Consider the following 21,390-nt stretch of genomic DNA (forward strand, 5'->3'; position numbering starts at 1 on the left):
CCAACATCTTGGTTCGCAAGTGGGTAATTTGTGAGAAGGACGGAAAATGGAGTATGTGTTTCATGAAATGGTAGGGTTCAGATAGTGAACCAAAGTTTTCGTTACAGTGTTGCCAATCGAGGTGTCACTGAGGAAAGTCTGATGTTTTAGGATTGTCGCACTAGATGTAGAACTCCATTTTCGAGGCCAAATCAAAGCCGATATTTGTGTAACGATGATAACAAGTCTAAGGCTTTTTCCGACTTCTCATACTAGTCTATTTTCAAGTCTAACCGATTCAATCTCACGATAAATCCCTAGTCCGGAGTATATATATTTCATACGAGATATAAGTGACTCCATTTCCTTCATAACTTCAAACCCTAACCGAATCCTGATCCCTTGGTTCTGCTTAAATCTCTTCCAAGACGGAAACGGAAATACGCGGCCATTCCATCTCCGACGAAAATCGAACTCAGATGGTATCCACTTCAAAAGTGGCGGTATTACCTTGAATTGCATGCAGAATCCATTTTCCACTCACATTTTCGGTGGTGCGCCATATATTTGACACAATAGCACGATGACAGCTATTGTATCAGGTCTTTCTGCTAGCAACATAAGCACAAAAGGATTTAGCCACGTTCGATGAACAAATTGACCATAATCTAGAAAAAATTTTAGACTAGAATATGGAAAAAACCATAGGGTTTATATTGAGGTTTATGTGGAAAAATCTTGGACTACGCCACTGCATTCTACATGAAAATCGAGTGTAAGAATGTTGCATTTGTTCTTCGTTATTACTGAACCTATGAGCTGCTAGTCAATGAATGAATCCCATCGAATTTTGCCCACCCTGTACATCGGTATAAATTGTTTCTTTTACTGGTGTACAGGTCAAGCTCTGCCAAGGATTGGGAAATTTCTTTCGTTACGAAAGCCCCTCACAATCGTATTCTAAATTTATCTATATCAATATTAGGATTTCCTGAGTGTACAAAGTTTTTTCGAGCATTGACGTAGGCTATGGTAGGTACTTTGTAGATTAGAAAATTTGCACCGGCTTTTACGATAGCAAGCTGGGCGTAATCTGAACCACATCCTCTTGCGATATTTTTATCGCGAAAACAGCCAGAAAGGGGGATAATTAACACACTCAGATTGTCGCATTGTAATATTATCAATTTTTTAACTCATTACGCTTTTCGTGCGACTTATGCTTCATTTTCGTCGAAATTTAAAACAAGTATTTACAAATTTCATTTATTTATTCACAACGAATGAATTGAACACACATTATACAATTTCTTTCATCTACAGTCTGAAATCACATGCTACAAAATATATATAGTTACAGGGTGATTGATCGATATCACAAGAGTGATATGATACAAAGTGATGTTTAAATGAACCCTTTTGTCGTTTATACAGGGTATTTCAGAAGACCCATTCTCTAATTTCAAATACCTTATTTTTCTATTCGATCATTTCATCCACTGAATATTTTTCATCTGACACACCCTGTACCTAAGATGATGCATGTTATTCAACAGTATGAAATATGACCAACAAAGAATGATGAGCTGTCAAAAAATAAATGGTTGAATTTAAAACAGATCGGCCACATCAATTCAAAAATAAAAAGTTGATCAAAGCTCGTATCAAAGGTTGTCAAGTAGGCAATGGAATTTCTTCTTCAATTCCGATGTGTTCGTTCATCTACACATCTCAAAAAGTCTGCTCATTCCAGTGGTAATGGGTCTTGACGTAGCCACGAGCGCAACCACAATCAGCTGGATAAAGAAATTGAATTTCTTGACTTTCAATATGATAATTTTTCACATTATTTTTTTTGTCTTTTAACTTTAGGCTTCAGAGCAGCTTCAGATTCGTTTTCACATAACTACTTTATTTTGTAGCTTAGTATACATGGAAATGTAACCTGTGGAATAAATAAATAATAAAAATTTTCTGCATTTTCATTCCCTTCTCATCTATTTCGTAGGGCTCTGGAAGAGTACGTAATGCTGGCAGGATTTAAAAAGGTAACTTTTTTAATAATCAAACCTACGCTAATTAATTCGATAAATTACACAATTCGGATGCGTTTATAAGTCAAGTCAATCTCTGCATCTTTGACCCCTATTCCTATTTTCAAAGGCTCTAATACATCGATCTTCTCAAGTGGACAATTGATAACTGGGGTTACTCGGGGTGAACCACGGGGTAAACGTGGTGGGATTCAAAACCCAGAAAACCAAACAACCACGTTTTCTGGTAGGACCCAATTCGAGAGAAACCTGGTGACTGAGAACCAGAAGAATGAAATGCATCTTTCTGGTTTGGGAGGCAACTGGACTATCTGTTGGGGCAAACTTCTGAGGCTCAAATCAACTTGCTAAAGTTTGCGTTTCCAGCAGAGAAAAAGTATGCTCAAGATCACTGCTTTCAACAGCTTCTTTTCGACCATCTCAAAAGGAAATACGAATATTCAATACCTATCAAGACCATTTTCACAAGTTCAAGATTCGCTACAATATCTCTATCACATCTCTATATTTCCACACCTGCACAAACACAAACAATCTACTCATTCATACCAAAAGTAAATAAACGTTTTCCGCCCACAAGCAATCAGAATTGAGAGTGGCCCCCATTACAAATCAATAAAATACTGGATCCAAAATCATCCTGGACTCTGGATCAAATTCAAAAATCTCACTCAGGGTTGCAAACGTGTGAAACACGAAAATGCCAGGGTTGTCAAAACCACACCTCTTCTTCTTTCACCTTTGGGCTTCCACGATTGTTATTGTTATCCATTCCATGCAGCATCTTAATTAGTCATGATATATGGGCAGCATGTTGGTCGGTGTTAAGTGGATGGTCTTTGATCTGGATGAACTGTCAATTGTCAACAAAAAGGTGAACGACCTTGTGACTCACCTAGGATCAGGTAGCACGATTTTTTTGCTGGCCCTTGCAGCTGGAGTGCATTTGCTCTTCTCCATTGCCATAAGGTAGCTGACATCGGCCAGCACTGCCTCTAAGTCCGCCATTTTGCAAATAACACAACACTCTTTCGCTCAAATAAACATATTTCGACACACTGCACAGCACCAACAATTAACACGCGTTTTTCGGCCAACCTTACATAACTCCGGGTCCTAAATTACATAATAGGGACGTCTGAAAAGAGAGAATACCTATGTCAGTCACAGATTTCCTATCGCTCGTCCCTGGGTCATCAATAGAATTGCGATACGCGAAATATAGCCCACGGATTTCTCTGAGCGACTGCACGATTGACGGAGCGCTGATTTTGATTAGCCAGAGAGGAGCTCCCTCACAGGCGCTTTTCTACGATCCCATTCGACGTTTTCCGCCGAACAGCTGTTTTCTAGCATTAACAGCTGTTTCCAGTCTCACCAACTCAACAATCTGACAGCTACCTCAACTTTGCCTTCGTTTTCGCCTTCTGAACATTGTATCCCGAAAAAATGACTATATAAACTTTGTACAAGGTTGTTCCAAACTTAATCATCCAACGTTTTCGCTCCACTCACTTTGGAATCAAAATAGATATGACCTTATGATGAGGCCATTAATAGAAAACCATCAAAATTTCTCAGGTTGGATAACATGAAATCTGACGTTGTCAACCTCACTTTTTCAACTCAAAACTTTGACAACTCAAAAAATAACCTAAAAAAAGGAGGAGTTTTTCTCAAAATCTACTGAAATTATGGCAATTCTAACTGATAATCGGGATGTATTTAAAAATTTAACAGCAAGCTTATCCTCCTTGTTCATCAGTCAGTCAGATGGAGAGAAAGTATTCGTTAAAAAAATTCTAGACGATCTAAACAAGCTCAACTTCAGATATCCCACAGTGGAGAATTCAACAGTAATGAATGCATTATTAGAAAGCTGTATTAAAACAACTCGTTTTTTCTAGGATGCCATTCTTTTGATACAGAACTGTTGTACATACGTATCCCATGATGATAATATATTAGCACCAAAATGCTGTCGGCTAATAACACAACTGATAAATTTACAGAAAATTCAGTTGGAAAAGCGCACATTTAATGATTTAATGAATTGGTGTTTGAAGATATTATCTCTTTCAGAAAAAACAGAATATGAAACCACTGAAGTGCTTATATTATTAGATGTCTTTGTCAGGTCAACAAACATTCCTATAGGGCATGTAAGCATTCTACACATATCAATAGATTTTCGCCAAAACATCGTAAGCCTCAAATGACTTGTGGCTTATGATATTTGGCATTCAGGAATATCAGTAAGTGTTATCTGAATTTTCAGTTTATATTCACTGTACTTCAACCAAATAGTCCTCTTTTCAAAGTACTTGAAAGAGTGGACTCTCCTATGATGTTAAGGTATGGGCTACAATTTTTGGAAGCATGTACCATCATAGAAGAAGTACAGAGTGAACAAACTCTCGATAAACTGAGTAAATTAATGGTAAAATGTGTGGAAATTTTTCAAGGTAACTTGCTCAAGCTGAAAAAGTGTGAGGATGCTTCTGATTTGAAAGTAAGATAATGTAATTATTCAAACAAAAACCAGCCTTCCCTCCAAATAATTTTAGATCAAAATCATATGCTTTAGGGGACTAGACAACATAATACGTAAATTTGATAATATCGTAGATACAGGGCACATTCTCGGAATAATAAAACATTACATGCTGTTGGGTGTCAGAGACTCTGAGTGTTTAGAAGTGAAACCTGTTTTGCCATCTTCTCTCAGTATTCCTGAGCCAAAATCCAACAGTGTTCGGGAAAAGAAGGGAGGAAAGGTAGAAAAAATGTATTTGCTGTATATTTTGTTTAATGTATTTTTCACAGGTAACAAGGCTTCGTAAGCATAAAGTAAACAAACAGATTGAAACCCCAGTAGCTGAAGACTGGATGAGCACCCCCCAGATCTGCAGTATTGATGGAAACACAAAGTAAGTTAAATATTTAAAACTTTTAATTATAAACTTATATGTTGAACCAGGTGATCTAAGCTCTCTGTCACATTTCACCTTCAATGGTATTAAGTCTGTGGGTGAGAAAAATGCAGTGGCATCTATTTTGACCTTCATTGTCGAGAATTATCTACCACTGTCAAAAATTAACTGTCACTGTCAAAAATGTTGTTACAATTTTTGACATTAAACAAAACTAAGTAAGTGCTTTCTTGAAACATTTTTTCATTAAGTTCTTCGATCAAGAACTGGGGACTATTTGAAACGTTTTATAATATAATGAGAATAATGAGGCAATGAATAATTATTATACCGCTGGCACCATTTCTGCCGTGAACTGAGCGTGCTCCCAACTTCTCCATTTATTACACGCATGTTTCTGGCAATAAGCAAGCCGGCGTACTGAAAAACTGAAGTACTGAATTATAGAAAATATGGTATTGCCATTGCCCTTGTCTTCGTCTGGGTTTCGATCTGGAGGGGATTGAATCGGATCTCGTTTCATACTGGGTGGTGCTCGAGTACTACTCGATAATACCCAGTAGCGTCTGCCGGTATTAAATAAGAGTCCATCAATACCAAACGTTTTTCCATCGGAGATGAAGCTGTGGAGCTCTGAGGAGGTCAAATGAAACCGAAACCATGGTGCTTCGGTGGAACGTTCTCAATTTAGTGGTCCTGACGATGGCAAATTGGCTAGCTCAATTAATATCCTAACACTTGTTGATAGTCATATCATATCAGCTGTATTAATTCTTATTGTATAATATGTTTTTCATTAGTATTTGAATAGCAAGAACTTTTAGTTGTATTCTTCTGTTATCCCAAACCAAAGAGGAACTCTTTGTCCCAAACTTCTGAAGCATTCAAATTTCAGAAGACTTCCCCTGGCGCAAATTATAACAAGTGATTCAGATCTATCAGATTCAGGAATTCCCAAAGTAGTCAATCTTCCAAGGCTACAGTCTAGGGTTAGGCAGATGTCTTTATCTCTCTTATTTACAGTGGCAAAGGTAAAATAAAACAGAAAAGTTATGAAAAACAATAATCTTATAACTTTCAGAAATTACAAAAAGCTATGTTGACATATTGGACGAGTTTTATTCCAGAATATGCAGGATCTGGAAGGTTATTCTTAACCACATGTATTTTGGAGGATCCTTCAATGGATTGTAGAGCGGTTGCGCTAAACTTGCTGCTTTATATGTTGACATCATCTAAACTGTGTTTACTACAAGCAGATTCATGGTACTAAATCATAAATCAGTTATGTTTAATAAGTCGCATATAACGCTGATTTTCCATAAAATGATTTTGATTTTACAATAATTAACCAACCTAGAGAAGGATAACTCGGAAACGAGTCGACTTTTTATGCTTAATATGATGTAATATAACTTCTTCATACTCAGTTTTCCTAGCAAAAAAATCGGGTGACTGTTCTTATCTTAATTTTAACTGAAACATCTTTTTTTGTCCATATGTTTCTCGTATTTTTAGTGATAAAAGTACAGCATTCACTTCATTTTCCGCTATATTGGGATCTATGATTGTTAGTCTGCATGAGTGCCTAAATTTAGCATTAAAAGACAAAATAACATCAGTGTTGGTCCAGGTATTGAAGTGTTACGCCGCATTGGTAGAAGGGACACCATATCATCGACTAAGTCCGGGCCTGGTTACTGAAGTGGTTCGTAATGTGAGTCCCCTGCTTCAGCACAAAGGTAATCAATTCTTTCAACATTGTGATGGTTGGTTTATACCAACTTAACTCATTCCCTAATCCCTTAAACGGTTTTTGGCCACTCGAAAAGTATAAAAATTTTAGATTTCAAGGCTAGTTTATGATGGCCCGTAACTTCTAACTTTTAAATGAGGGCTCATTATTGCAGTTTTACGACCAAAGACCCTTTTAAGTTAGGTACTTCTAAAGTTAGGGATTAGGGAAGTTACGGGTCAGCATAAACCAACACCGACTCTTTTTGGCGGCAAAAACATGATTCAAGTGACCTTGGATATCGTCAAAAATTGAACAGTTGAGTGTTCAATTGTAATAGTGATTGTGATTACATTAAAGTATGATATTTTCTTGTAGTAGCCAGTTTTTGTGTCAGGGCATTCAATAGGAAACCTTACCTTATAAATGTTCGAATCACTTAGGGCGACAAAGAGGCAACCTAAGTGTATGCACTCAAATATCCATCTTAAGTGGATCGAACATCCAAAAGAACCATCAAAGTTCGATTCAATCCACCTTGTTTCTAGATCCCACAGTAAAAACTGGAGCATTAATTGTCTTCGGATGCATTTTGGCGTCCGAGCCAGTTGTGGAGGAAACGAAAACTCTCTTTCTCAAAACCGATTTGGATGAAAACGAAGAAAACCTCGAAAAAGGGGACTCCAATCTCGCGCCAAATTTAACTGCTGAGGAAAAGAAAGAATTCAACAAACTGCCGAGCATTCTGCGAAAATGTCTCATCAATTTGCAGCCAACAAACGGGGACAATGTACTTTTAGCGTTAATCATACATTTCAACCTTTGTTGAATCGTCTAATTTCAGATAACAGATCATGCACCTCTACCTGTAAAAATTGAATCTATCAAAATAATCTCCTGTATGTGTAGAAACTACTTCGATTGTCTTGTATACCCACATTTATCGTTAATAGGAAAAGCTGTGTGTGATTGTTTGTCGGATAAAAATTTCGATTTGAAACTTCATACTGGAAGGGCTATTGATTGCATTGGTCAATCTATGGGCCAGTTTTTGCAAGAGTCAGGTAAACAATTTTCAGTTATAGTAAAATAGTATAATATTTTACCGTATTTGCGCTTTTATCGTCAGAAGGAAGAAATGAAATGGAGGCTGAAGGTGTGGCTTTTTGGCTGAATCTATTGAATGGACCTCTAACAACTCTATTGGCATCTAACGTAGAGGTTGCCTTGAGAGCTGTGGCTTGTTGTTGTTTGGGAAGTATTGGATCTAAAATTTTCGAAAACCTACCGGTAAGCCTGCGTCTTTTCAATAGAGAACTTCCGAACTTCGACATAACATGTTATAACAAGTATTCAATTCACTTCAACATAACATTGTATCAAGTTTCAATGAAGTAAAAATTTCAGATTGATAAACACTTTTTGATCATGACGTACATTCTCACTTGTAGTAGGGATGAAGAACAATCTTTAAGGAGTGCTGCAGTACGTGCACTGGGTATTTTATCACATTTTCCTATACTCAGGGAGGTAAATGGTGTTAACTTAATTTTTGAGGTTTTTCTTATATTTTTTCTTGTTCAGGATGCTGGGTTCGTTGTTGATGTAGCTGACGTGTTATATGGAACCCTAACTGATGAAAGCAGCGAAGTTAGGGTGAAGTGTTCATGGGCATTAGGGAATTTCAGTGACGTCCTGGTGTTGAACAGGTAATTTACGCACAATGTTAACTCAAGTCTCCAATCATGCTTACTTGTTTGTAATGTAGCACCAATGAGGATATAGAAGCATTCCCCACAATATTGTTGGTGAAACTACTAGAAAAAAGTGTAACTGCAACGAGAATGAAAAACAACGATAAAATAAAAGCGAATTTAGCTAGGGCTATCGGCAACTTGCTTCATCTCATCGGTCAAGATATTTTTCAGAAAGTGGAGTATAAGAATATTGTGGCATCGGCCGCTGATTGCTTGATAAAAACTGCTTCAACCGCATATAGCGTGAAGGTGAGTATAACTGTCAGAATTGACGTTTGGCGGTGAACTCGATCGGTGCCCGTTTTAGGTTAGGTGGAACTCATGTTACGCCATCAGTCTGCTGTTGAAAAATGAGGCCATTTACTTGGATCCACCGAGTTGGCTTGTGAGTACTGCTTGATGGTGTTTCTATTTCATCACTTGGTATATCAACACTCTTTTAGGAATCTATATTCGCCACTTTAAATAAACTTGTCATCGATTTTAAAAATTTCAAAGTGCGAACCACTGCCGCGTTAGCGTTATCGTCTCCTTCAAAGAGGGTATTTTATGGAATCCATTATCAGAACACCTGGACGTCACTCCTAAGATCTTTGGAAAATACTCAGCATATCGATGATTACGCTGAATATCAGCATAAAAGTCGTTTGATTGAACAGGTACTACAGAATTGATGAAACGATCACTCATTTCATACTCTGTCTTTCAATCAATGGAATGAAACTCTTTGGGTCTTAGGATGGCCTTTTTTCAACTGTTTCACTTTCAGGTGTGCTTGAGCTTAGCCCATCTGCTATCCTTGTCAGAAATAGAGGATTTGCCTTTGATGGGGGAAAGTCTCAACTCATATTTCGACATTGCAAAGACTGAGATGAAACGCATGTATGAAATTCTCGTTCCAGAAAAATCGAACATAATATTTACAGCCGCCGAGCATTTAAAATCATTTAACGACGCCAGTCTGTCGGCGGAAACAAAGGATGCTTTAATTATACTCAAAGATGTAATTTTACAAGACTTTTAATGTTATTTTTTCGATTGTATTTTTCATTAAAATAATTATTCTCTGATTCTGTTTATTCAAACATCAATAATAAAAAATTCAACCTATTTCGAGAAAAATATAAAATATTAAAAATAATTTTCTTTGAGTCACGAATTGATAAAAAAATGTACATCGTATATTCAGCTATTGCCTATAAAGATGTTGAAAAATAAGCATATATATTTATGATTGAGCAATGGTTTTGGATGCTATCGAAAATTCAGAGAAAAATCAACTAAACACAAATTTGTTCATGGGTCATCTCAATATTTTACTGCTCATGACATATCACCCAGTTGTTCAGCTATTCAAGCTGCAACCACCAAAATATTGCTGGAATTTCGAAAGTTCGTATTCTGAAAGAATCACCAATGTTGTTTTCAACAAGAATATTGGGTAGAATTTTTTCCCTAGAGCCAGGATCTGACTATTCCTGAAATAAACAATATGATTATCATTAGGCTGAAGATGTTAACCAGAAAAAGTCAAAAGTTCTCCAAACACAACAGCAGGAAATATGGTTATTCGTTAATTCAATTGTCATGGTTGGTTCATACAGAGTTACTAAGAAAGTGCCAATCTAACTGGTAGAAGGCAAACAAGTGATCTTTCCTAGGTATCAGTTCTTAGTAACGCTGTATGAACCTACCGTAAAATCTCTTCAGAGGGTATACATGCAAACATTTTTCATATCTTGAAAAATGGAGAGACCCTCAGAGAATAGCCAAAATCAAAGAAATGTTTTGAGACCCTAAGAGACTGAAAACATAAGAACCCAAATTCTTTATTCTTGGAAGGATAATTTTGAAATCAGAATCAAGGAATTCGATACTGATTTCTGGGAATCCAAAAGATAAATAAATAAGCGCATCACACGTTAAAAGCGTTATTTTCGATTAATTCCAAAACAAACATCTTACTTCTGGAAATTCTTGGGGTAACGTGGATATGTATATTATCTCCTGGCGATGCAGATACTGAAAAGAGAAAGGAAAAGAAGAAATAACATCAAGCATACTTTATTCATAGAATAAATTGAAAAAATTCACATCACACACACTATCCTAAATTTTTTGCAGTCTCGTGTATAGGCGAGTGATAAATATTAACAAATAAAGCATTGCACAATATCAAGAAAAGTAAAAAACTCATCTTGTGAAATAAGAAACCAATTTATATACCCCATATAAATACTCGATATGTGTCGTTAAATATTCCAGGAATTGTAATGAACAAAGATTTTCTTAATTTTCCATTCCGATCCGTGTAATTTTGATTTGAAGTGCAAAATATTCATATCCTTTCCCCAGAATATTGCGTTTATGTTTTGAAATTCAAAATAGCTTCCGGCTTGAAGAAGACTTATATTCACTACAATAGCTGTTGAATATAATATTTCGATCATTACTCAAGTGATAACGAGTACCTAATCATTTTGTTGAGCAGAAAAAAGTACATCCTGGAAAACACTAATTTATGAAGTTTATACAGGGTGTTTACTGAAGATGTGGCCAAAACTCAAGAGGTGATTACTATCAAACTATTTTGATCGAATCTTCAATAAACACCGTGTATATCACACCCTTGAAATCACTACCTAGAAAGTTTATCAGTAAACTCCACTGGAGAAAAGTTGCGAAACAATTCAAGGTCTTTCAGAAACATATCACACCACAAAAGCCTTTCCTTTCAGAACGCAAATATCTATCACAATTAAAGGTTACATAAGGTACATAAGCACTTCAACTCCAAGAACAGCAACAATGCAATTTGAGATTAGGTATCAAGCACGTTAACACTCAAAGATCTCGGTAGTATCCTACCGTGGATGAACCTAGGCATGTCGCACTGCTCGCACTTATTGAGTTGGGGGTGATTCAGGAATGTACAAACATCGCAGTTCCACTTGGGACCATCTTGGTCTTGCTGGAAGAGGTTATTTCTTCGCTGTGGTTCAAACGAATCATCGTTGCCTGCCAGTGGTTGACCTCGATACAGGTTATTGTAAAATTCTGGCTCGATCACATCTGGAAAGTACAAAAATTACTGGGTTATCTGATATAGTTGTAACCTAGCCTGCGACAGAAGCTGGAGACAACAATGGGAATTTGATGCTGATCTAACCTTTAATGTATGGGACCAACTGCTGACACTGATACCTCAAGTGGGTGATGCTATGTTTCATCAGTGTCCACTTCTGAATATCTGCAGGGCTCTGGATGGCTCTCTTCTGGAGGTCTGCTACCTCTTGCCTTAGCACTATCAACCTCGTTTTTTCGTTGGTCAGCAGTATCCGCAGCTTATCTATCATTGCTTGTTGTTTAACCACAACGGGTGCTAAAATAAATACCAGATTATTGTTTCAAGTGCTATTTTTTGGAATGTTAGAACGTTCTTGTTGAATCCCATGCATTGATATTCGAAAAATAACCTATTTCTGCGTTTTAAATCGTTTCAGTTCAGATTTTAATCATTAGCATTTATAACGGAAGTTTTGGCGATTTCTCCTTGATATCTTTTCAACACATCGTCACGCTGTCTTCGTGCGATGACTCATTTTACCCATGGTAGCTTTCAGAACGAGTTCTTAATGTGACTTCTAATCATGTTAATCGCTTAATGGTAACCGCAAACGAACGATAGGTAGTTTTTTTTACTGTTGTTTAAACAGAGTCAAGTTAATAATACTTCAGAATGGAATTAATAACATGCGACATTTTATGTCGATAAAATTCATAGGAATGAATCATTATTCATCACATCAGGTATTGCTGTATGTGGGATATGCTGAAAGATATCAATAAAGAAGATAGAAAGGTATTAAAAGTGACCGAAGTGTCTAGCATGAAGGGGTGCATATTCGACCCCATGTTTTCAGACGTCGCATCTTTATTGAACACCTTATATATAGAAAAAATCATCCTTTCATCCTTCTTCCAAAAGTTTCGTCGTATAGCTTTAAAGTAAAACACAAAAAACCTGTTGACATCTTTCACCTGGCCGTAGGATAAAAACATCCATGAAGTAATTCACCTCTCGGTCTATTTTTATACGTCAACAATATCTTGACACTATAATAATGAATCTCAAGCTGCTATCTGCATCGCAAAACTTGACCCACATCCCCGAAAACATTGTGTCCTACAACTAATATAAATAATGAAACATTGTAGCTTGAGAATCGCCAGCTTCTACCAAGTAAGCGAACGTGCTCAGTATAATATTCCCACCAATATATATAAAAAGAAATGAGCAATTTACATATTCCTCGAAATTGAATCGCTGGCATTCAACCATGCACGCGTTTTACTGCTTCTAGAACATTTAATTGTCAAAAAAAATAGGTGATGGCTATAAAAAGTTAAATGATTCTATCTGCGATTGTCCATTTAAAGATCGACATAAACGCTCGGGCAAATTGTATATTAAAAATAGGTTTATACCAAGGAGTTTTCATTAGAATATTATGTTATACGTAAGTTCTCTTCATCATACCACACTACTCAAAAATTGAAGTGGTCATTCAAGAGAAAACTTGAATGTTTGCATTTTATATGCACAACAACAGACATTAGTTCTTAGGGTTAGGGAGGCTGTATAAACAAAATCACATGAGTTATTCGGCGAAAAGTGATAAAAAGTAGTCACTAAGTAGGTATTCCATACTTAAATTTGATGGCTTTAAATTGGTTTCGGTTTTTACCTAATAGGAAAGGCTCACTTTGCCACATACAACATCAATTTTCCGAGGTTTTTATTGGCCCTTTAAATACATAACAGAATTTCAATTGCATCAAGCATTGATAAGAAACGATAAGAATGAACTCATCGCTTGAAACCGTTATTGCGAAATAGTTTTCAAGTCATTTAACTGCTTTGGCACCTGTACTTGAGAAATCGTTTTCGAAATGCATAATGTATCATTGTGTTTCGGTATAACAGGAGTAATTGCATTGTAACTGTGTTAAACAAAAAACAGTTTATTCGCTCTCCGTACACTCGAAGTGTACACTGAAATTTCAGGATGGTTCAACATTGTTTCCATACGTAAATTCGTCATTCCTTTTCTTTCAATTACCTATTCATCAAGCTCTTATTGAAAACATTTTTATAATCTTGTCTAGAATTCTCGATTGTCAGCGATTGGGGTTTTTGTTTGTTTTAGATTCCAAAGATGGAAGTATAAACATAAAAACAAAAATCGTGCTCAATTTTGATATCACTCTAAATGTTGTTCTCATTTGAAACCAAACTCTTTCGATCTACCCACGTGAATAGGTAACTCAAACAATTCAATGGACTCCTACATCTGACGTAAATTTTTATTTGTCAATAAAAACTGTTTTGTGGCACTCCTTACATTATTAGAAGAATTATCTATTTATATTCCTGGAAAATCAATAGAATGTATTGATCGATTCGATATATTCAGAATGGATAATTTTAGGATAACTATACAGAATGAGTTCAAAATATAGATACCTACATATAAAAAGTAAAATGTTGAATTCAATAAGTTTAAATAGTGAATACCGAAGATATGAATTGTGTGCTCTACTATTTATTCACTCTGTATCATTCCTTTGATTTTAATTGAGTCGTTTATAATATGATGAACAGTTCTATTTTGAGCCCTTAAAAACAACGATATTTGGTTCGATGTTTATGATCTGTTTGGAAAAACAAGGGGATTTCCAATGGAAATATTGATAGAATAATTAATTAGGTTAACGGGATTTCCCCATTATAAGATACAGAATTGTCTCTGCGCTGACTGATTTAGTAGGCAGTAAGGTACATCATTTTTCCAACAATTATAGTTTTTATTCGAACGCAAGATATGAATGTCTGAGTAATTTGCAGCGTTTCTAATTGGATCAATGGCAACGAAAAAAATGTTGAATACGCGATATTTATTATTTTCTGTTCGGTATCAACTCCTGCAGATTGCAAAGAATGTAATCTGTGCTGTCTTCCAAGATGAATTGTTCTTATTTTAGAATTTGGTAAACATCGAACGAATTTACACTCCACCTTCGGACATGCGTTAGCATGTTCATCCATTTTGCTCTCATCGGCCTTTAAAGAGTCGTTATATTGAAACGTCCAGCAACCCACAGAGAGATTTTTTCATCTAGTGACAAATGAGACATACCTACTTGGTTTCTTATTTTCGAAAATGAAACTGAAGAAATTCTCTTTGTTAGAAAAAGACTAAGACATCATTGCACAAAAATTTGTAAATAGGTAATAGTTTACGCCATTAGTTTAGTGTCCGCTCATTAGTCATTCGCAAAGACTATACAGGGTGAGTGTTTGACTTGTACGAATATTTTAACAGTAGATTCTTGGGGCCAAAAGCAACACTTTTTTTCCTTACCATTTTTTCCGAATCGGCTCGGTTTAAAAGATACAGGCTGTTGAAAAACCATAAAAACATGTTAATTTTAATTATATCTGACAAACGGTTCTATCAAATGAAATGAATTTCGGAATATAGTTCTCCAGTTATTTAATAAATCCTTTTCGAACACAAGATATCTTGCAGTTTTCTCATTATCATCATTACGTACCATAAAAATACCAAAACTTCAAAGAACCCAACACTTGAAACTAACTTGGACGCTACCTACTAAATATTTGAACGTTCTGTAAAATGAAAGTATTCTTCATATTTTTCTCGTATAACGCGCCGTTTTCGAGTGATTTGATGTTTAAAAATTAAAAAGTATCTGTGAAATTTGAAAAATTGGGCACTTGGGCTGATTACAACTCTGTTTAAAAGATCCACAGACGTGTAGTGTCACAGATTTAGCCTTTATTCTCAAAGAGGAAGGTTAATCTTTGTTATTCTAGAGGTAATTTTGTTTTTCCAGGGGTGGCACAGCTCATTATGAAAACTCAAAATGGCTATGTTAAAATATTCGTAGGAGTCAAAGACTCAACCTAGAGATAACTCTATAATCTTCCGAATCTTCGGTAACGGACCTCCAAGCCCTTGGGACCAATCGTCTTATTTTAAGGGTTGAAAACGTAGGAGCATAACATAAAAATAATATTTTACAAGAGGTTATATACTTTCTTCTTCGAAATGTTGTCTCAAAAATTGTCGTTTCTCTTCAAAGGAACCTGACAAGTCGTTGACTCCTTTACAAATCGGTGCAGTAGCATAATGACTGCCATGTCCCACAGAAAAAGCACCGTTTTGGTCGGTATCGGGCGTATAATTCGACGTATCCGAATCAAGTAGATCTCGCAAAACGTTTATAAACGTTGGGACGTCCTTGTTCCTCAGACCATAATAACTGTCTTGACTTTACGTGGGTTCCGGAGTTCTAAATTTAGCCCCCGCGGGCAAAACGAACACCTGATGCTTGGATCCATTGGGGATCTGTACTCTGTACCTGCATATTCTGAAATAAGTGTGTGAATTTTTCTAAAGGCGGGGACAGACTGCAAGACTTGGAGCGACAAGATGATTTTTGGTAATCCTAAACTGTGTTATGCACGAAGTAACTGCACATACTCTTATCAGAGATAGAGAAAGACTACCTGAGTATGGATTGACTATACAAAATATATTTATGACATTCCCCAGAAATCTACAGGGTGATTTTCGTGATTCATAGAAATGTACTGACACCATCATCAAAGTCAAACTTATGGACGGAATTTGTTGAAACTTGGGCAGGTATTGAAACCATGCTATGAGAGACAACCTATTGTTGTTTCTGCATGCTGTGATCGAGTAGGGGAAATATCAATTATTTCAATATTCCAGGGCCTGACACATTAATCCTCATTCAAAGTGTTCAGGGTAAAAACATCACCTTGCATTTCGAAAACATATCTCGAAGTCGAGTTAAGTCTTTGTATTGGTATACTTTGAAACTAGCTACAGAGTTTGAATTCAATTGGAACTTTTAAACCACCAGTCAGAAACAGAGCTTCTTTCTTTCGGAAGTTAAAGGACAGAACCAAGAATCAACTCAATCTTTTGCTACCTTTTGGGCTAAAACTCCGGAAATAACAGATATTTTGGGCGAGTCATAACGCTCTAATTTCTATGAGCAACTGCACAGAAAGGAATAGCAGGTGCAAAATCTATTTTATCGATTCTTCAATCAAAATATGTTCACGATTAACTTACGTTCTTCATTTTCCGCCATTTTGTCCGGAGATCTCCTGGCAACTACGTCGAACTTGGCCGATGGGCTAACCTCAAACTCACAAGATTCCGGTCTTACCCTGCTCGCTATCACATTACCACCAGTTGGACCAACGGTGATCTGCAGACGCTTCTGCAGGCCCTTCTGAGAGTCAAAGCTGCTGGTGGAGTAAGTCAGACTAGAATTTTGGGACGTTATATCTATCGGGGGTTGGGGCGTGGAGCTTGGAGTTCTAAGAGTAAGGTTAACAGTCGTATAGCTACGGGGCGAGGTAGGTTCTCTCAGGCCCCAAGGAGTTTCTGGCGTAACTTGAAGAGTAGAGGTTCGTCTAGGATTCACTGGACTCTGGATGACGTCCAGGGAACAGTTGACGTTGAAAGAGAGGTTAACACTACCACCCGCAGGTTCCCCAAGTAAGGTATCAGTCGTTTGGGTAGGGGTTGATACAGTTTCCTTCTTTCTAGCACCAGTGTTCACACTAACATCTTTCGACGCACTAGAAGGTTCTTCTTTATCACTACCGGGTGAACTGACGCCTTTTAGGTCGTGCAAAACGTTTTTCCCTTTAGCGCCAACGGTTTTTTTATTATACACTGGTGACCTCGGCGGCTTATCACTTAAAAGATTCGCGTTCAACAACTGGGGTAGGTTCCTACACTTCTCCGACAACTGTAACCCGTTCTTCCAACCTTTACCGAGCGGTCTAGCAACGTTCAAAGCCAAAGAAGTTGGACGTTTGGGTGGTGACGCCGATGAAGGTTTCACCTGGGAGTCTTGGTTCAATTCAGAAGTTGTCTCCAGACTTTTGTTCATTTCCGACTGACGGGGGGAAGATATGGCGTTCAGTTTGGGTGAGGGCTTCTTCTCCCTAATCCCATTGGTCTTAGATTGCTCGAAGTGTTGTTTCAAAGCCGACACCGTGAGTAATGATTCTGCCTCTCCTTCGTCTGTTGGCGATAGTGAAGTTTCTTTCGACGATGTTCCTTCAGAATCTCTTTTGGGGTGATGTTTCTTGTTGTGATGTTTCCTTGAATTCTTGTAATCTATCCTTGTTGGGCTCTTGATAGTCTTTATCGTTTTCCTCAATAAACTGGAGAGTTTCCTTTTTTCCCTATCACCTTCACGATCATCGTCATCAGAGTGGGCGTCTTCCTTAGCAGCCTTATGTTGTTTCCGATGTTTCCTCTGCTCCAGCGCCTTCTTTCTGGGTGAGTCCTCAGGTACGCTCGCTCTTCTGTCGGATATCTCTGTCGTTTTGATTGCTGGCACGTCGGACGCTGTCGAGGGACGTCCCATGGGCTCTTCTGAGGAACACCTGGATGTTACGCGATTTTTCAAGGCTTCTATGATGTTGATGTCTCTGGATGCGTTGCTGCTTGCAGTTTCGAGTATGCAGTTGGCTATCACTTCGTCAGGTATGGTGGGGAATTGCTGTTTGAGCTCGTGGAACAGTTGTTTGAAACGAACGTTGGACGACCTGCGTCGCTCTGCTTCGCGAAACATGGCAGGCCATAGTGATTCCCTGGAAACGCAGAGAGATTTGATGTTGAAATATAAATCTTCATTTTTTCAGCACATTATAGACACCCTGTAAAACAGGTACAATATACTCTGAATTAAACGTTGCACTTGGAATTTTTTTGACGTTACAATATGCTGAACAGTTCAAAAAATTGGAAATTGCAGTATAATTTACGAATATTATAGAAAATTGTTCTTTTCAGGGCCACGTAAAAAATTATTACTAATCAAAATATATTTGCTGGGGATTGTTCATGAGAATCGTTTACAGACGTACAAAGCATATATGGAAGATGGAAAAGACAAACTTGTGATGAAGGATGATAAAGATATATTTGCACATTTTTTCAATACTCCGATTTACCACTTTTAATCACAGAACCAATCCAAACGTTTAAGAGTTGCCAATTCAAAATAACCATATCGATACTCAATATAAGCCTCCGCAATCAGGCCATTGGTCAAAATTTTATAATTTCGAAAATCGAGCTCTTATAAAATATTAGTTGATCGACCCGAATCTATAAATAAACAAACATACTTAATTATTTCCATTCGGTTACAGATGTTTAAAATTCCTCAAATTCCCAAGACTTAAAAATATTTGCTGCCGAAGTTCAACTGGTATACTGTTTCTTTTCGCCAGTTTATTGAATTGGTTTCAGAAGACAGTGATTATTCGTCATGGTATGAATTTTGAGGAGATCTTGGAAATTTCGAAATTTCGGCTGTTTCAAATAAAAAACATTTCATAACATGAGGATGGAATGCAGAGATGTATTTCTATACTTTACCCGTTTTTATACACAAAGCTTCGCGATCTATTCATTTCTATCTGACAATTTCAAAAGCAGTACTAATACAACCGTTTATCTATAAAAAAAATGATATCGCCTTTTATCTCTCTAGGAAGTAAAACTCTTTTAACGATAGACGTAAGTTCATCAAAAGATAAGTAAATATGCCCAAGAATATAATCTTTTACTTCTTGAATATACATAGGAAGAAAACAAAAACAATGGCATTATAAAGGTCAATATTCTCAGCGTCCATCAAAGAGGGTTAAATCTAAGTATCCAGACGTCGTAAAATATATCTTTCGAAATTTTGGCTGTAAACACCGAATAACCAGACAAAAACAAGAGTTTTTTCGAAACAGAGCGGGGGCGTTATATTTGACGTCATTCTTGACGTTTGACATACCACAAAGTGCAGTGGGCGAAAAATCAGGTGCAAAAAAGCAGTTGAGCCTGTCAAGTTTCAACTTGAACAACGGGAAAAGCCAAAAATTCATAAAAGACCATAATACAACCTTCGCTGATCTCAACTCACCAGATTCACATAACAAAACTTTCAATATTCCTGAATTATGTAAAAACAGAAACTCCACTTTTCGTATACACAAGACTATGGCAATTCGAACGGGGATATTATTAGTGTTAATTGCACAACAAAATCGTCCGCACTAGGACTTCGTACACGTCCACGACACAATGTTTTTGTGTCCCTAGGTGAAATGCAACACGAATACTGAAGTCGAGAAAGAGGCTGTCGTCCAAATTGACTTCTAAATTTCTTTTCACTCTCACATTATCCACGGTTAGCAGTTCACTATTCGGGCAACAGCAAACAACAAGTTGCTTTTAACCAGATACGACGCCAGAGGGAGCCATCTGAATGTGACTTAAGTCAGAATATAAGTAGCATCAATTTCCCACTTGCTTCTGCCTTGAAGATGGGATCTCAAAATCGTTTGTGCAGCTGTAACTTCAGCTTAAAGATTTTATGATAATAATTTTCACATTGCATGAATGTATCTAACAGCTTTTATACTGATAGATCAGAATATTTTTGGATCAATACAGAGCTCATAACAATTTTCAAGCATATTTCACCTCATACAGTAAGAAAAGTCAACTTAATCGATTTTGTATTTCGCAGGAAAGCTTTAAATATTGGATATAGAGGAGCAAAGAGTGAAGTAGATTTTGGTAAATAGATTCATAGCAATCCAATAAAGAACATGTTTGCGGTTTTTTAAAGTGAATTAAGTTGGAGTATTCGCTTCATGAATTACCCACTTACAGCAGTTTCATAATCAATTTTAAAGCTTCTTCCAGTTTTATTTCGCAGTAACTCTAAAGTCTAAAAGGAGCTTTGAAATTAGAAGCCATTTGAAATTAATTGAGAAACTGTTAATTCCTTTACTCTGCCTTCAAGATGGAAAGAGTTTTTAAAGTTTATCAGAAAAAAGCAAATAATTTTCACATTGTATGAACAAATCTATTAGCTTTTGTAGCGATAGTACAGATAAGTAATAATGAAAATATTTCTGGGTCAATACAGGACAGAAATTAGAATTTTCAAGCAGTTTTCACCACTTGAGATTAAAAATCGATCGAAAAATTAATCTTGTATTTCGCAAACAAAATTCAAATACGTACTTCTTATACACTGCGCAAAAAAATTAACGCACATTATGGAAATCTCAAATTTATTCTACAACTGAAGGTGTTCTCAATGATAATTATTTTTATCAGAATTATGCATCCATATGTTATCCATGGAGCCAATATATTGGCTCCATTCTAAAATCAGTCATTCTCGATCAATTCTAGTGATCAATAGTTTTTCTTTCGTTTGATTTTCTACACTCGATCGCAATGCAACGCGAAACACGCAATTTGACCCAAGGGGAATGTGCCCAAGCGGTAGTTTTGCGAGAAGAAGGGTGGACATACACAAGAATTGCAGAAAGGTTTGGAGTTTCCCATACAAGTGTGTCCAAAATGTTGCAGCGATTCAGGGAGATAGGTATGAATGTCCGAAGACCAGGACAGGGTAGACCGCGGGTAACAACTGCCATTCAAGAACGTTACTTGAGAGTTTCCTCGTTGAGACAACGATTTGCAACCGCTCGCCTCCTTCAAATTCAGCTTGAGCAAACTCATGAGGTGCAAATTAGCACTCAGACAATAAGAAATCGCCTCAGAGAATATGATTTAAGGCCTCGTGTCGCGGCAAGAGGCCCAGCTCTTACCCCAGCCCATCGAAGGGCGCGTTTGGATTTTGCGAGAGAGCATATCCATTGGGAAGAGGCCGATTGGGAAAGAGTTCTCTTCACAGATGAGTCTAGATTCTGCCTCTACCATTGTGATCGACGTTCCCTTGTATACAGACGTCCACATGAATGATAT

The 21,390-nt window shown here is 37.0% G+C and overlaps 3 protein-coding genes across 6 annotated transcripts in view; 1 reads left to right on the top strand and 2 right to left on the bottom strand.

Moving 5' to 3' along the window:
- Positions 1–3,363, bottom strand: part of LOC123316262 (G protein-coupled receptor kinase 1) — a 98,388-nt gene extending 95,025 nt beyond the window's left edge. Inside the window, exon 1 of one of the 2 annotated variants that reach the window (XM_044902234.1) lies at positions 2,929–3,363. In XM_044902234.1, coding sequence (XP_044758169.1) covers positions 2,929–3,041 — 113 coding nt within the window. In that variant the 5' untranslated portion in view covers positions 3,042–3,363. The remainder of the gene's footprint in view (positions 1–2,928) is intronic. The other variant, XM_044902235.1, reaches the window with a different exon arrangement.
- Positions 3,364–3,657: 294 nt separating this feature from the next.
- On the top strand, positions 3,658–9,528 carry LOC123317038 (HEAT repeat-containing protein 6). The gene is given in 16 exon segments (XM_044903389.1): positions 3,658–3,889; positions 3,941–4,195; positions 4,312–4,545; positions 4,601–4,810; positions 4,860–4,963; positions 5,862–5,997; positions 6,048–6,232; positions 6,485–6,708; positions 7,250–7,765; positions 7,831–7,991; positions 8,109–8,231; positions 8,286–8,410; positions 8,470–8,707; positions 8,766–8,843; positions 8,902–9,117; positions 9,228–9,528. Coding segments are annotated over 16 exon segments (3,222 nt in total). The 5' UTR covers positions 3,658–3,727; the 3' UTR covers positions 9,483–9,528.
- An 87-nt stretch (positions 9,529–9,615) lies between these two features.
- On the bottom strand, positions 9,616–19,845 carry LOC123317033 (TGF-beta-activated kinase 1 and MAP3K7-binding protein 2). 3 transcript variants are annotated; one of them, XM_044903382.1, is made up of 6 exons: positions 19,526–19,845; positions 16,654–18,194; positions 11,628–11,840; positions 11,327–11,530; positions 10,424–10,480; positions 9,616–9,936 (listed from the first exon to the last, which is right to left on the bottom strand). In XM_044903382.1, exons 2-6 carry the CDS (start codon positions 18,173–18,175, stop codon positions 9,914–9,916), a joined length of 2,019 nt encoding a protein of 672 aa, XP_044759317.1. In that variant the 5' UTR covers positions 18,176–18,194; positions 19,526–19,845; the 3' UTR covers positions 9,616–9,913. The 3 variants fall into 3 exon arrangements, with proteins under 3 accessions (XP_044759317.1, XP_044759316.1, XP_044759318.1); XM_044903381.1 differs by lacking the exon at positions 19,526–19,845 and adding an exon at positions 18,988–19,050; XM_044903383.1 differs by lacking the exons at positions 10,424–10,480; positions 19,526–19,845 and adding an exon at positions 18,988–19,050.
- Positions 19,846–21,390: the final 1,545 nt, after the last annotated feature.

This window comes from Coccinella septempunctata, chromosome 7, assembly GCF_907165205.1.
Source record: "Coccinella septempunctata chromosome 7, icCocSept1.1, whole genome shotgun sequence".
NCBI lineage: Eukaryota > Metazoa > Arthropoda > Insecta > Coleoptera > Coccinellidae > Coccinella > Coccinella septempunctata.